The sequence below is a fragment of the Nannobrachium achirus genome (assembly GCF_963921795.1).
Source record: "Nannobrachium achirus genome assembly, chromosome: 5".
In the NCBI taxonomy this organism is placed as follows: Eukaryota; Metazoa; Chordata; class Actinopteri; order Myctophiformes; family Myctophidae; genus Nannobrachium; species Nannobrachium achirus.
This window is the reverse complement of record NC_137814.1, coordinates 11979707-11992492: the sequence shown is the minus strand read 5'-3', so window position 1 is coordinate 11992492 and position 12786 is coordinate 11979707. Positions and strand designations below refer to the sequence as shown.

The window sequence follows — 12786 nt, the reverse complement described above, 5'->3', positions numbered from 1 at the left end:
CTCAAGTACATTTTGAATTCCAGACTTTTACTTGTAAGGGTGCACACACATCAAAATACCTCCGCCAATGCATTTCAATGGGGACGGGCGGTTTTACAGTGGTGGAAAAAGTACTCACATTTTTTACTTGAGTAAAAGTACCAATACTGCAATGTAGAAATACTCTGTTAGGGTGCCCTCACACCAAAATACCTATGAGAGTGGAATCCGCGTTCCGCCAATGCATTTCAATGAGAGTGAAGCGGTTTCATGCCAGCAGAGGATTTCTGCAAAAAACGCTCCCTTCTCATTGAAATGCATTGGCGGAACGCGGATTCCACTCTCATAGGTATTTTGGTCTGAGGGCACCCTTAGGCTGGGCTCAGACCAAAATGCCTACGAGAGTGGAATCCGCGTTCCGCCAATGCATTTCAATGAGAAGGCGGCGGTTTCATGTCAGTGGAGGATATCTGCGCTCCGCGCAGACCTTGCGTTTATGCTGGAGCAAAGAAATTCTCCACGCAGATTCTGGTTTTCCCCCCTGTCCAATCGGGTGAGTCGAAGGCGTAACATTCTGAGAATCAGGAAGGGACTGGAGATGTTTTGTTTTGATCAAGAGTCTCGTGCACCCAAACTCTTCTCTTTTTAGCTTGTTGCATCTCCCCTTCCAATAAAGCAAGGGCGAGTACCCTTCGCCTGTCCATTATAGAGTTGACACGTAAAATATGATGAGGATCGCTACGCTAGTGTAACAGGCTACAGGGAGGGAGGGCGGTGCGGGAAGTGAGTGACAGGGGCGTCACTGGCTTTGGGACGGAATATGCTCTCTGCGTTTTTTGCCAGCTGCGCACCAGAAGAGTTTATCCACTGCCGACCATATTTTGGTCTGAGGGCAGCCTTAGGGTGCCCTAAGTAATGTACTTGAGTAAAAGTATGAAAGTATTGGCATCAAAATGTACTTAAAGTACCAAAAGTAAAAGTACAAAATGTTTGAAAATAGCAGATCTACAAGCTCACAACGCGTCGCAATGCGATGCGTTGTGAGCTTGAAGATCTGCTATTTTCAAATAGCCACGGTATAGAATAGGGCTAAAGTGCATCAATGTATGTCAAGACTCCCTAATCGGAGATAAGCGACTGTCAGGTCGCATGTAAAAATTGGCCTGATGGTGGCGCTGAATGGGACAGATACATGTTTGCAAAGTAACTAGTAACTAAAGTTTTCAAATAAATGTAGTGGAGTAAAAGTACAATATTTGGATCTGAGATGTAGTGGAGTAGAAGTAAAAGTACTGAAAACTGGAAATAATCAAGTAAAGTACAAATACCTCAAAACTGTACTTAAGTGCAGTACTTAAGTAAATGTACTTAGTTACTTTACACCACTGCGGTTTTATGCCAGTAGAGTATATCTACGCGCCGCACCGACCTTGCGTTTATGCTGGAGCAGATCGATTCTCCACTCAGATTCTGGTTTTCCCCCTCTGTCCAATCGTGTGAGTCGAAGGCGGAATGGGGAGGGTTCTGTAAGTGACTGACAGGCGCGGGCGTCACTGGCTTTGGGACAGAATGCGCTTGCTGCGTTTTTAGTCAGCCATGCACAAAAAGATTTTATCCGCTGTCGACCATATTTTGGTGTGTGTGCACCCTAACAGAGTATTTCTATAATTCAGTATTGATACTTTTACTTAAAGGAGTAGTTCACCACTTTTCAACCTGTCTTCATATAATAGGTCCTCACTAATGTTCATGATAAAATATCACAATTCTTTTCTACTCAGTCCAAGTCTCCTAGGAGAGCTGTGGGATGTTCAGAATCCATCGTCTTGTGACATCATAATTTTCCCCCCAAAAAAATGTAATCAATATTTTTGAAAAAAAAACATTTAGATTTTTATTATCGCGAGAACAATGGCTTCCACTTTAAAATTGCAACTTTTCAGGAATAGAAAGCCTGCAGTTTCTATAAGCTGGATTGGCAATCGATGATGTCACAAAGCGATGGGTTTCTGACCTGCCCACAGCCCTCCTCTCAGAAAAAAAAAGAAAAAAAAGAGAAAAGCTATTTTTGAGTGAGGACCAATTATATGAACATAGGTTGAAAAGTGGTGGAGTGCCCCTTTAAGTAAAAATTCAGAGTACTTTTTCCCACCACTGGGTATCGATGCCGGTCAGCCTCCAGGGCTGCATGAGGGCAGCCTGGATGGAGTGTCTTTTAATTGCTTTTGTAATAGACAGTTGTTCTCAGCCCTCCACCACGGAGGAGCCACACACACACACACTGATGAGAGAACCACTCACTGTTTCTGATACCTACATTGTGGCATCAATACCGCAATGTAGAATTAACTACTCTGTTACAAAATAAAAGTCCTGCGTTCCAACTTTTAAACTGTGGTTCTCAACCTGTGGGGGGGTCCCCAAATTATTTTAGGGGGGTCCCCAGATGATTAACTTAATGTGCAACATTGTTTTCTCACTCAACAGTAAACAAACCAACATAAAGTTTAATTGTATAGAGTAGACGGTGTCTGCACATTTCTAAAGTGAGAATTTAAGGACTTTTCAATACCTCTCTAAATGACACATTAAACATTGGCCAAATTGTCAAATATTAGAGGCAGAAATTGTGAAAATAGCCGATCTACATGCTCACAACGCCTTGTGTTGAGCATGTAGATCTGCTATTTTCACAATAGAACTGTGTTATACAAAATGTAATGCTTCAACTCTTAGTGCTGGTCAGGGTGGGGGCGTACGTCCCCAGTTCAAATATGATTATTTTGCAGGTCGCGGCCTGAAAAGGCGTGTTTTGGAGCGAGCGTTCTTGTGTTTGAGGAAAAGAGAGGGCAGTATAACTATAGTATACCCAAGCTGGTGACTCGCGCTTACTGGGAATTCCTCGTTCATGGGGAATAATTTCAATCCCCAATCCCCATCACGAGCGGGGCTCAGCGGGTTACCCGCGCGCCTCTCGGCGAAGGGTAGACACACGCTGATCCGCTCAGTGTGGCGCGCGTGCAGCCCCGGACATCTAAGGGCATCACAGACCTGCTATTGCTCCCTCTCGTGTGGCTGAACGCCACTTGTCCCTCTAAGAAGTTAGTCGCAGACCGCACGGGGCCGCAAAACTAGTTAACAAGCCGGAGTCTCGTTCGTTATCGGAATCAACCAGACAAATCACTCCACCAACTAAGAACGGCCATGCACCACCACCCACAGAATCGAGAAAGAGCTATCAATCTGTCAATCATTTCCGTGTCTGGGCCGGGTGAGCTTCCCCGTGTTGAGTCAAATTAAGCCGCAGGCTTCACTCCTGGTGGTGCCCTTCCGTCAATTCCTTTAAGTTTCAGCTTTGCAACCATACTCCCCCCGGAACCCAAAGACTTTGGTTTCCCGGGTGCTGCCCGGCGGGTCATGGGTGTAACGCTGCCGGATCCTATAGTATTGTATATAACCTATAGCAGCATAATTAAGGGCTATAGTCCCAGCCCAGCCTGATCCACTCCTAACTATATAAGCTTGATCATGTCTACTCTTAAATGTAAGGGGCATTTCCGTAGCTCAGGGGTAGAGAAACCGTTATTAGAGCATGAAGGGTTCCCGAAGGGTTCCCAGTTCGAATCCGGGCTCCCCCTGAATTAATGTAGAAGAGTTCTTGAGCAAGACTGAACCCCTAATTGCTCCCGGTGAGCTGGTTGGTGCCTTGCATGGTTTCCTCCACCACCGGTGTGTGAATGGGTGAATGTAATGCACAATCTCTGTAAAGCACCTTGGATAAAAGCGCTATATAAATGCACCATTTACCATTTAAATGTAAAGAGGGTATCCGCTTCCCAGACTGAAGCTGGGAGATGGTTCCATCAGGAGATGAACCTGATAGTTGAAGGCTATGCCTCCCATTCTATACTCTTTGGACATTCTAGGAACCACTAGTATATGCCTGCATTCTGGGATTGCAGTATTCTAGTAATAGGTTACAGTGAGCTCTTTAAATATGATGGGTGTGCCTGTCTGCCTGACCATTAAGCTCTTTATAGACAAGGGGAATGATTTTAAATTCTATTCTGTACTTCACAGGGAGTCAGTGGAGTGCAACTAAGCATCGCTAATCTGGTGTTATTCATTTAGTGTTGGGAATAAAAAGAACATAAAAATTCATGTTATCCCGTGTTTTTTTTTATTTTTTTGTTGGATGAATAGAATTTTCAAACACCTGTGTCTCCTGCATGGGAAACCAAAGATCAGCTGCTTAGCAAGAGGACATCCCTCTGGCCAAGAGTTTGACATTTCTTAACTACATGAATCTAGCATCCTTATTCTGGGCATGTCATAATATAGGCCAGTGGTCCTCATCCTTTTCAGGCTGTGACCCCCAAAATAATCACATTTTCACTGGGGACCCCCCACCCTGACGAGCACTTTTATAACATGGTTATATTGTGAAAATAGCAGATCTACATGCTCACAACGCCTCGCGTTGCGAGACGTTGTGAGCATGTAGATCGGCTATTTTCACAATTTCTGCCTCTAATATTTGACAATTTGACCAATGTTTAATTCGTCATTTTAAAGGTACTAAAACGTTCTTAAATTGTCACTTTAGAAATGTGCAGATACCCTCTATACACTTAAACCATATGCTGGTTTGTTTACTGTTGAGAGAGAAAACAATGTTGCACATTAAGTTAATCATCTGGGGACCCCCCAAAATAATTTGGCGACCCCCCTGGGGGTCCCGACCCACAGGTTGAGAACCACTGATATAGGCGAACAATCCATGGAAATAGCCAATGTACAAGCTCTCAAAATGCCTTGTTGTGAGCTTGTAGTTGGGATATTTTCGGCCAAAGACATTTGGTGGAGAGGGTGGCCAAATATACATTTTCTGCCTTTATTGATATTATACACTGTAGATAGGACAGGAAACAGGGAGAGAGAGACGTAGAGTGACACGCAGCAAAGGTCGTCGGGATGGAACCCACGACCACCTGTCAGGCTGCATTAGAGCCTATGGGCTCTAGTTTGTACCAGCTCTTATGCCTTCACTTAAAGGCCTGTCCATACTGTCTCCGACCACCAAACTTTTCGTTGGATAGTTCCGACTTTCCGACGTGCTTTTCAGAAGATGCGAGTGACGCCATTTTGTAGTTGAACCGGACCTTTCCGACGTGTTCAATAATATTTTTTTGTTTTTTGTCGCATTCCTAAGACAATAATTTGATAACAATGAATTTACCCCCATTGATTCCGGATGGGGACCCAAATCCATTTGGGTCTCCATCCGGAATCAATGGGGTTACATTTACTATAATCAAAATGTTGTCTTAGGAATGCGACAAATACAAAAAAATATTTTTGAACTCCATGGTGTAAGTAATCAATAGAAAAAGGTCATTTTGGGGGTTAACCTTTTGGGGATGAACTCCTTTAAGTAACAGCTGGTAAGACAATCACAATAGAGCCCTATATGTGGTATGTACCTGGACTGCAAGGCCCCGGCTATTATATTATTTAAGTTGATCAATTTCAGACAAAATGACAGCAGTACCGACAGCTGTTCCAGTCCCATCATCGCACCATTTTCTTCTCCTCTAACAGGAGCTCGTCAAACACACTCTCGACGGCGCCGACAAGAGCAACTTGAAGACGGCGCTGGATGCCATGAAGGTATAAGTGATGTGTTTATAGTAAATGGAGTGCAATCATTGCTATTTTAGCTCGTTCAGTGCTTCATGTTGTTCAGTCACAAGGAGACTGCCTGCCTCCCTGGTTCTGAGAGGTGAGTTGGGATTGGATAAGGGAAAGCATGAGTCAGTGGGTCTGAAGTGAGGGAAAAAAACATCAACATAGACTACTTTGCACCTGTGTCACCGTGTCACTGTCGCAGTGGCCCTTTCATGTTTCAAGGCCTCAAAACATTTTTAACATTTTGTATGGAGTCCAAAAGATGAAATAGCAAATGTTGGAAAATAGAACACTTAAGGGCTTTATTTAACATTGATGTAATTCTGTATACTAAAGTGTTCTCTCTCTCTCTCTCTCTCTCTCTCTCTCTCTCTCTCTCTCTCTCTGTGTGTGTCTCTCTCTCTCTCTCTCTCTCTCTCTCTCTCTCTCTCTCTCTCTCTCTCTCTCTCTCTCTCTCTCTCTCTCTCTCTCTCTCTCTCTCTCTGTTTGTGTGTGTGTGAACCAGGACCTTGCTCAGTATGTTAACGAAGTTAAAAGAGACAACGAGACACTAAGGGAGATCGACCAATACCAGCGCTCAATTGAAAACCTGGTAAACCATCTTTGAATGACTTTCGTACAACCGCTTGCTCTCTTTAGTCAGGGTATATCTTAAAAAGTCCTGGAATAAATTCCTTACCAAAACATTTCTTCACCAATATGTTTGTAAAGGTGTCTAGTAACACATCTCACAAAGACTTAAATTCAGTTTCCCTAGGAGAATATGTTACAGCTGATTAAAGTTGGTGTCCCATTAAATTAACTATATAGGATAAAACACACCAAAATAAATATGCTTTAAGTAGCATGTGAGGGGTCAAACTAGGGGTTTTTAATTATTCTGAATCCAATGCAAGCATTTGCAAAAACATTCCTTGGGCTAAAAACGCCCCCACAAAAATATGGTTTAGTCATCACTTTTCAAAGTTTTGGGGGAGCCACCTTTAGCCCAAGGAATGTTTTTTGTGCAAAACAAATGGTTGCAATGGATTCAGAATCATGAAAAAACCCTAGTTTGTCCCCTCACATGCTACTTAAAGCATATTTATTTTGGCGTGTTTTATCCTGCATAGTTAATTTAATGGGACCCCAACTTTCAGCAGCTGTCACGGATTCTCCTAGGGAAACTGAATTTCAGTCTTTGTGAGATGTGTTATTACTATTAGACACCTTTACAAACACATTGGTGAAGGATTTTTTTGGTAAGGAATTTATTCCAGGATATGACACTATTTCTGAAGATATCCCCCGACTACTTGTTATGTTATGAGGTGATTTGAAACATTTCTTGTTTCTTGTTTTGTGTGTGTCAGTGTGTGTCAGGTGGTTGTGTTAGTTTCTTTGTTGTTCTCTGTGCATGTGGATGTGGGTCAGCAGACTCGCAGTCATAATGAAGACGAATTGACTTGATCTGACTTGTTTACCGAGACACTGTGCAGAACATTAGGAGCAGCTGCTTGCTGTTCCCCTGCGCTCTACACCAGTGCTTCTCAGTGGTCCGGGGACCCCCAGGGGCCTTTAGGGATGGTTCAGCTAAAATCAGTTTAACCACTTTAGCCACTACATTTTGAATGTTTTTGAAACGTTTTAACAACACAAATATTGTGACGGGGTCTCTCCCTCCCTGGCGCAAAGTCCTTTTGTGTATTTTGTTTTTTTTTCGCCTTTTTCTTTTGCTTTTGTTCTTGTTCCGGCCAATCATGGCACGTCTTTTGTCCAGCCAATCACAGTAAGTCTTTTGTTTGTTTCCGGCCAATCACAACGTGTCTTTTTTTCCGGCCAATCACAGCGTGTCTTTAGTTTTTCCGGCCAATCACAGCGCGCATATATATATATATATATATATATATATATATATATATATATATATATATATATATTTGGCCAATCACAACGTGTATTTTTTATCTTTTTCGGCCTTTATATTTCGATTTTTATTTATTTATTTATTCCGCCACCAGACCATTAAGCCTTAGAAAGTTGAGGAGGAAAGTCTCAGAAGTCTGACTTCCACCCCTCAGCTACTTGGTTGCTACTAGTAAATTGGCTCTGTAGTATATGTTGTATTCATGAATACAAACTCCCCCTTCTCTGCTTTCAGAAAGAGCCCCTGATTACCTACGGTCGGCCTAAAGGGGATGGAGAGGTACGCATGGTCTCCAACCTTGACAAGAGGAAACAGGATAGGTGAGATACGTTCCTTTTTAATAGTGATGACGAGTGGCTCGCTGCTTGTGAGCTGGAGCGGGCCATGTGATACAGAGCTGCTTGGGTATCCAACGGGTAACCCACCAGTTTATGCCATGTAACCATGCCCGGTAGAGCAGTGAAGTGGTTGTAGCCTGGTGGTCAAATCTGGGATAGCAACACTTCCGCATTTAAAACGCTACTGCGCATGCTTCTATAATCTGTAACGCTAGCTATTGGCCAAGAGTTGGCCTCGATATTGAGGTCAACTCCTTATTTGGGGTACTTCCGACAGACTTTCGGGTGCGTCAAACGCCACTGAGCAACTTTCGGGGCGCGACAGCAAGGGGGAGAAGACGACAGCCAGCCCCATGCCCTCCCCTAAGTAACAAGAAAACCAATCATCAAGGACGATGATACACGAAAGAATTGCAACTTTCATTGAGGGTGGGGGACTTTCAATGAAAGTTGCTCAGTCCTCTAGTTTTTATATAACTCTATGAATGTAAACCCTGGCATCCAAAATGAGATATTATTCGCCTCGCCTGACATGACAATACAGCTCACTGTTGACTGTTATTGATGTCATAATCAACTATTTTAGGAGAGGACCATATGGGGGAATGTTTTGCTAACTAATAGTATATTGCAGGCACATTTTCTTGTTTGACGTGGCTGTCATCGTATGCAAGAGGAGGGGAGACATCTACGAGTTGAAGGACATCCTTGACTTCAACGTCTTTAAGATCACCAACAACCCCACGTCTGACAAAGAGGCTAGGAAGGTCAGTGGACTGTGAGAAAACAACATGTTGCTTCTGTAAGATAGAGCACAGATTCATTCTCAATCCAACATTCAAACAGGGAAGATAACTGCAGGATACTCCATAAAGTGTGGGACGCTAATAATATGATATATAATAATGTGACATTATTTCTCAGTGAAGTCAATACATTTCTACCATGTTCTACTCTTCTTGAGATACCTCTTAAAGGAGAATTCCGGACTAGTCGGTTTCCTGCACAAGTACTATACTGTTTACCATTGCACTAATAGGTGCTGCTTGCTCAGGGGATAAAGTGAATCTTGGATGTCAGTTAAAAATTTGTGTCAGATCCTGTGTCTAGGTGAGACATGACCTTTGACACAATCTAAATATCTCAATAGAAGAGCAGGGAGAAAGAATACAACCACCCCAATTGTATATACTGTAGGTATATAGTACCAGTAAGACGCCTATGGGTGAAAAGCGCGCCATCTGTCTTGGCCATATATGGATTCTGTTAGTGTGGCTCTCATCTGGGATACAATCCCTTTTATGCCCATATATGGAGATCACTAACAGAATCCATTTTATGCCATATATGGAGATCCCTGCTCTGAGTATCCGACATCACAAATCCCTTTTATGCCCATATATGGAGATCCCTAACAGAATCCCTTTTATGCCCATATATGGAGATCCCTGCTCTGAGTATCTGACATCACTAATCCCTTTTATGCCCATATATGGAGATCCCTGACAGAATCCCTTTTATGCCCATATATGGAGATCCCTGCTATGAGTATCTGACATCACTAATCCCTTTTATGCCCATATATGGAGATCCCTAACAGAATCCCTTTTATGCCCATATATGGAGATCCCTGCTCTGAGTATCTGACATCACTTTGACGTCACCTGTTTATGCCTATATATGGAGCTGTGCCGGTTCTGACAGTAAACTGCGACCTACAGTCGCAATTAACATACTCCATAGATTGGACAAAATGTAAATGTATTCATAAAATAAAGTTACATAGTAACACTCTAAGATTATGCTCCCTTTGTTTCAAAAGTGACCAGATTTATTATAATTATTTCGTTTAAGTTATTTGATCTTTTTCAGCCTTGAAAGGATTTAAATTATTATCCATGCTGCATACAAAATGTCTTTAAATTCTGTTTGTAATTACCTTTCCCTTTTTGCTAATATTGATTATTGGGTTTTTTATACTGTTCTGGCTTTTTGTATCCTGACTTGTTCTGGCTTTTTGTGTCTTGACTAAATGCATCTACTTTTAGTGATCTTTGGTGTCTGTATTGTGGCAGCACATTTAAAAACAACGGCAAAGTGCTTTAAGAACCGTAAAACAACAATAGGAAACACAAAGGCAATAGCAGCCATCGCTGTCTGTCTGGCTCTGCTGTCTTTTTGATCCCAGCAGGTCCTGTCCTGTATAACAAGGGGTCCCTAATGTTTTCAGTTAAAGACCCAAAAGATACATGGGGCGCTTTGGAAATGATGCCCATTTGGAACGATAACTATTGGGTGACATCAGCACTATAAGGGATATTCATGTATGGGCATTAAAGAGACACAGACAGACAGACAGATATGGAGATCTCCATAATTAATGGAGATGAGATAATCTGCCGATCCGACTAACTTCACACGGGAGAAATGTGGGGGACACAAATTGAAAACAAAAGTCTCCAGGACTTTTTGGTGTTATTCTTTTAGTCTTTATGTCTTACTGTACCATGTGCTGTTTTACATTTCTGACTAATAAAGTATTCAATCAATAAATTAATCAAAATACAGACACAGCAACACACAGGCAGGCACACAGAGATTCCAATACCTACTCGGGAACAATGCAAGTTGGAAATGCTTGCACCACTTGGTTATGCAATACCCACTGTAACCATTGTACCCGTTGTGGTGTCCCTTTTATGCCCATATATGGAGTTCCGAAGGCATTCCCAAATATGGAGTCTAAGACAATCTATGATGTCACTACTATGATGTCTTATTGATTACATCAGAGTACTCCATATGGGGATTTGCGGACGTATCAATTACTTTTGAACATTTCGGAATAATTCTTGAGCGTTGCTAACCGCTCCTACATCTGGCTTTGTCTGTATGTATGTACTGTATGTCCGTCCCACACTTGGCTCATTGGTGAAGATTCTCAGGATGCTTAATGAAATGGTGTTTTGAAAAGTAGAAGCATGACTTTTTGAAAACACTGCTGTGTAGGACATGAGGAGGACTCTAGTAGGTGGCTTCATCCATATTGGATTCATTGTCTGATTCATTGTCCTCTCCGTTGTCAAAGTATGACATGATATAGTCTGTCTCCTCCTCCAGCTCCTCATCGTCTTCTATCTCTAGCTCCTCCTCCTCCTCTGCATGCTCCTCCTCATCTGCAGAGTTTTCCATCTCTTCTTTCTTCTCCTGAGTCTCCAGTTTGGACAGAACCGCCTCCTCCTCCTCTTTTGCCATGATGGATTTCTCAAGCGCTTTGACTCCAGATGGACCTGCCGGAGCTTTTGTCCGAGCCCTTCTCACCTTGACGCGGAGCTCTTTGGGCAAGCGGCTCCAGTCCAGGCTCCATCCCATGGCGTTGTCTCTGGACTGGTATTTGTCCCTGTACCGCTCCACATCCTTCCTCGGCTCCGCTCTTCTGACGTAGAAGTGGAGGAGGTTCTTGCGGGCGGCTCTCAGCTCCTGCTTCAGGGCCAACATGTACTCTGCGTCCAGGCCCGTCTGCAGCGGGGCCGGCCGGGCCGTCAGGGGAGGGAAGAGGGGTGGAGGTTCGGTGGCGGTTGGAGGCCGAGCTTCTCCTCTGCCGATGCCCAGGGCCTGCAGGTTGATGGATGTGTTGCCTCTGGCACCTCGCCCAGCCATGCTGCTGATCCCAAATCAAATGATATACGCCTTGAATCAATGGTAATCAATAATCTATTAAAATAGAACTATATGACCACATCACTGTGGCTCTCCACATCAACAGATCTACTGGTGCTCCTAAACGGACTGGACTTGGTCTTGCCTGACATTGCATATTGCCATTATGATATGCCCAAATTTGGATGGGACATGCGCAAATCAGCATTGTTAGGCAACGGTTATGCCCATATGTGGACACAGCGTGAGACGTCATACCGTGCTTGATCAGCGAGAGAGAGAGGAAATAAATAGCTCCATTTCAATTTAATTGAATATATATGCTTTATCTATTGGCCTAAATTTATATATTGTATATAGCCTACGGCATACATGGGCAACTGGCGGCCCCCACATTCACTTAATGCGGCCCACAGGTTAATACTGGAATACTGAATATATTATTGATTTCAGCTGTTATGATCCCAAACATGACTTGCTTTAATTCCATCAGTCTATATTAGCAGCTCAATGACTAGTATAGTAGTAATAAAATGTATTTGTATTTAAGTTCATAAAGTTAACATGAGTATATAACTAAATGCGTTTGAAATTAAATCAAAATGTTACATTCAGGATCCCAATTCAAAAATAAAAAAAAAAATAATTCAGGATTCCAATTCAAAAGAAGGAAAAATAGCCGATCTACAAGCTCAAAACGCATCGCAACGCAATGCGTTTTGGGCTTGTAGATCTGCTATTTTTTGCTTCTTTTGTATGAGATACTAGAATGACAAAGTAGGACGTAGCAATATGCAATGTGGCCCTCTGGAGTGAAGGTGGAAATATAGTGGCCCTCGCCATCATCAAAGTTGCCCACCCCTGGCCTACGGTGTATACACATACCGTATAACATATACCAACATGTACTCTGTGGCCTACGGTGTATACACATACCGTATAACATATACCAACATGTACTCTGTGGCCTACGGTGTATACACATACCGTATAACATATACCAACATGTACTCTGTGGCCTACGGTGTATACACATACCGTATAACATATACCAACATGTACTCTGTGGCCTACGGTGTATACACATACCGTATAACATATACCAACATGTACTCTGTGGCCTACGGTGTATACACATACCGTATAACATACCGTACACTGTACGTATAGACTGGCACAGCGCTTGGCCAGCTTCCTGCCGGTGTTCAGTGGTGT

General features: G+C 42.9%; 2 protein-coding genes across 2 annotated transcripts in view; one reads left to right on the top strand and one right to left on the bottom strand.

Annotated features, from left to right (window-relative positions):
- Positions 1-12786, top strand: part of LOC308284598 (guanine nucleotide exchange factor VAV3-like) — a gene marked incomplete at both ends in the record, with an annotated part of 124773 nt that overhangs the window by 27947 nt on the left and 84040 nt on the right. Inside the window, 4 exons of the mRNA XM_080725264.1 lie at positions 5581-5649; positions 6173-6259; positions 7808-7893; positions 8546-8678. Coding sequence (XP_080581390.1) covers positions 5581-5649; positions 6173-6259; positions 7808-7893; positions 8546-8678 — 375 coding nt within the window. The remainder of the gene's footprint in view (positions 1-5580; positions 5650-6172; positions 6260-7807; positions 7894-8545; positions 8679-12786) is intronic.
- LOC308286049 (DNA-directed RNA polymerase III subunit RPC7-like) lies at positions 10936-11571 on the bottom strand (the record flags this gene model as incomplete). The annotated part of the gene is made up of 1 exon (XM_080727011.1): positions 10936-11571. One exon carries the CDS (start codon positions 11569-11571, stop codon positions 10936-10938), a length of 636 nt encoding a protein of 211 aa, XP_080583137.1.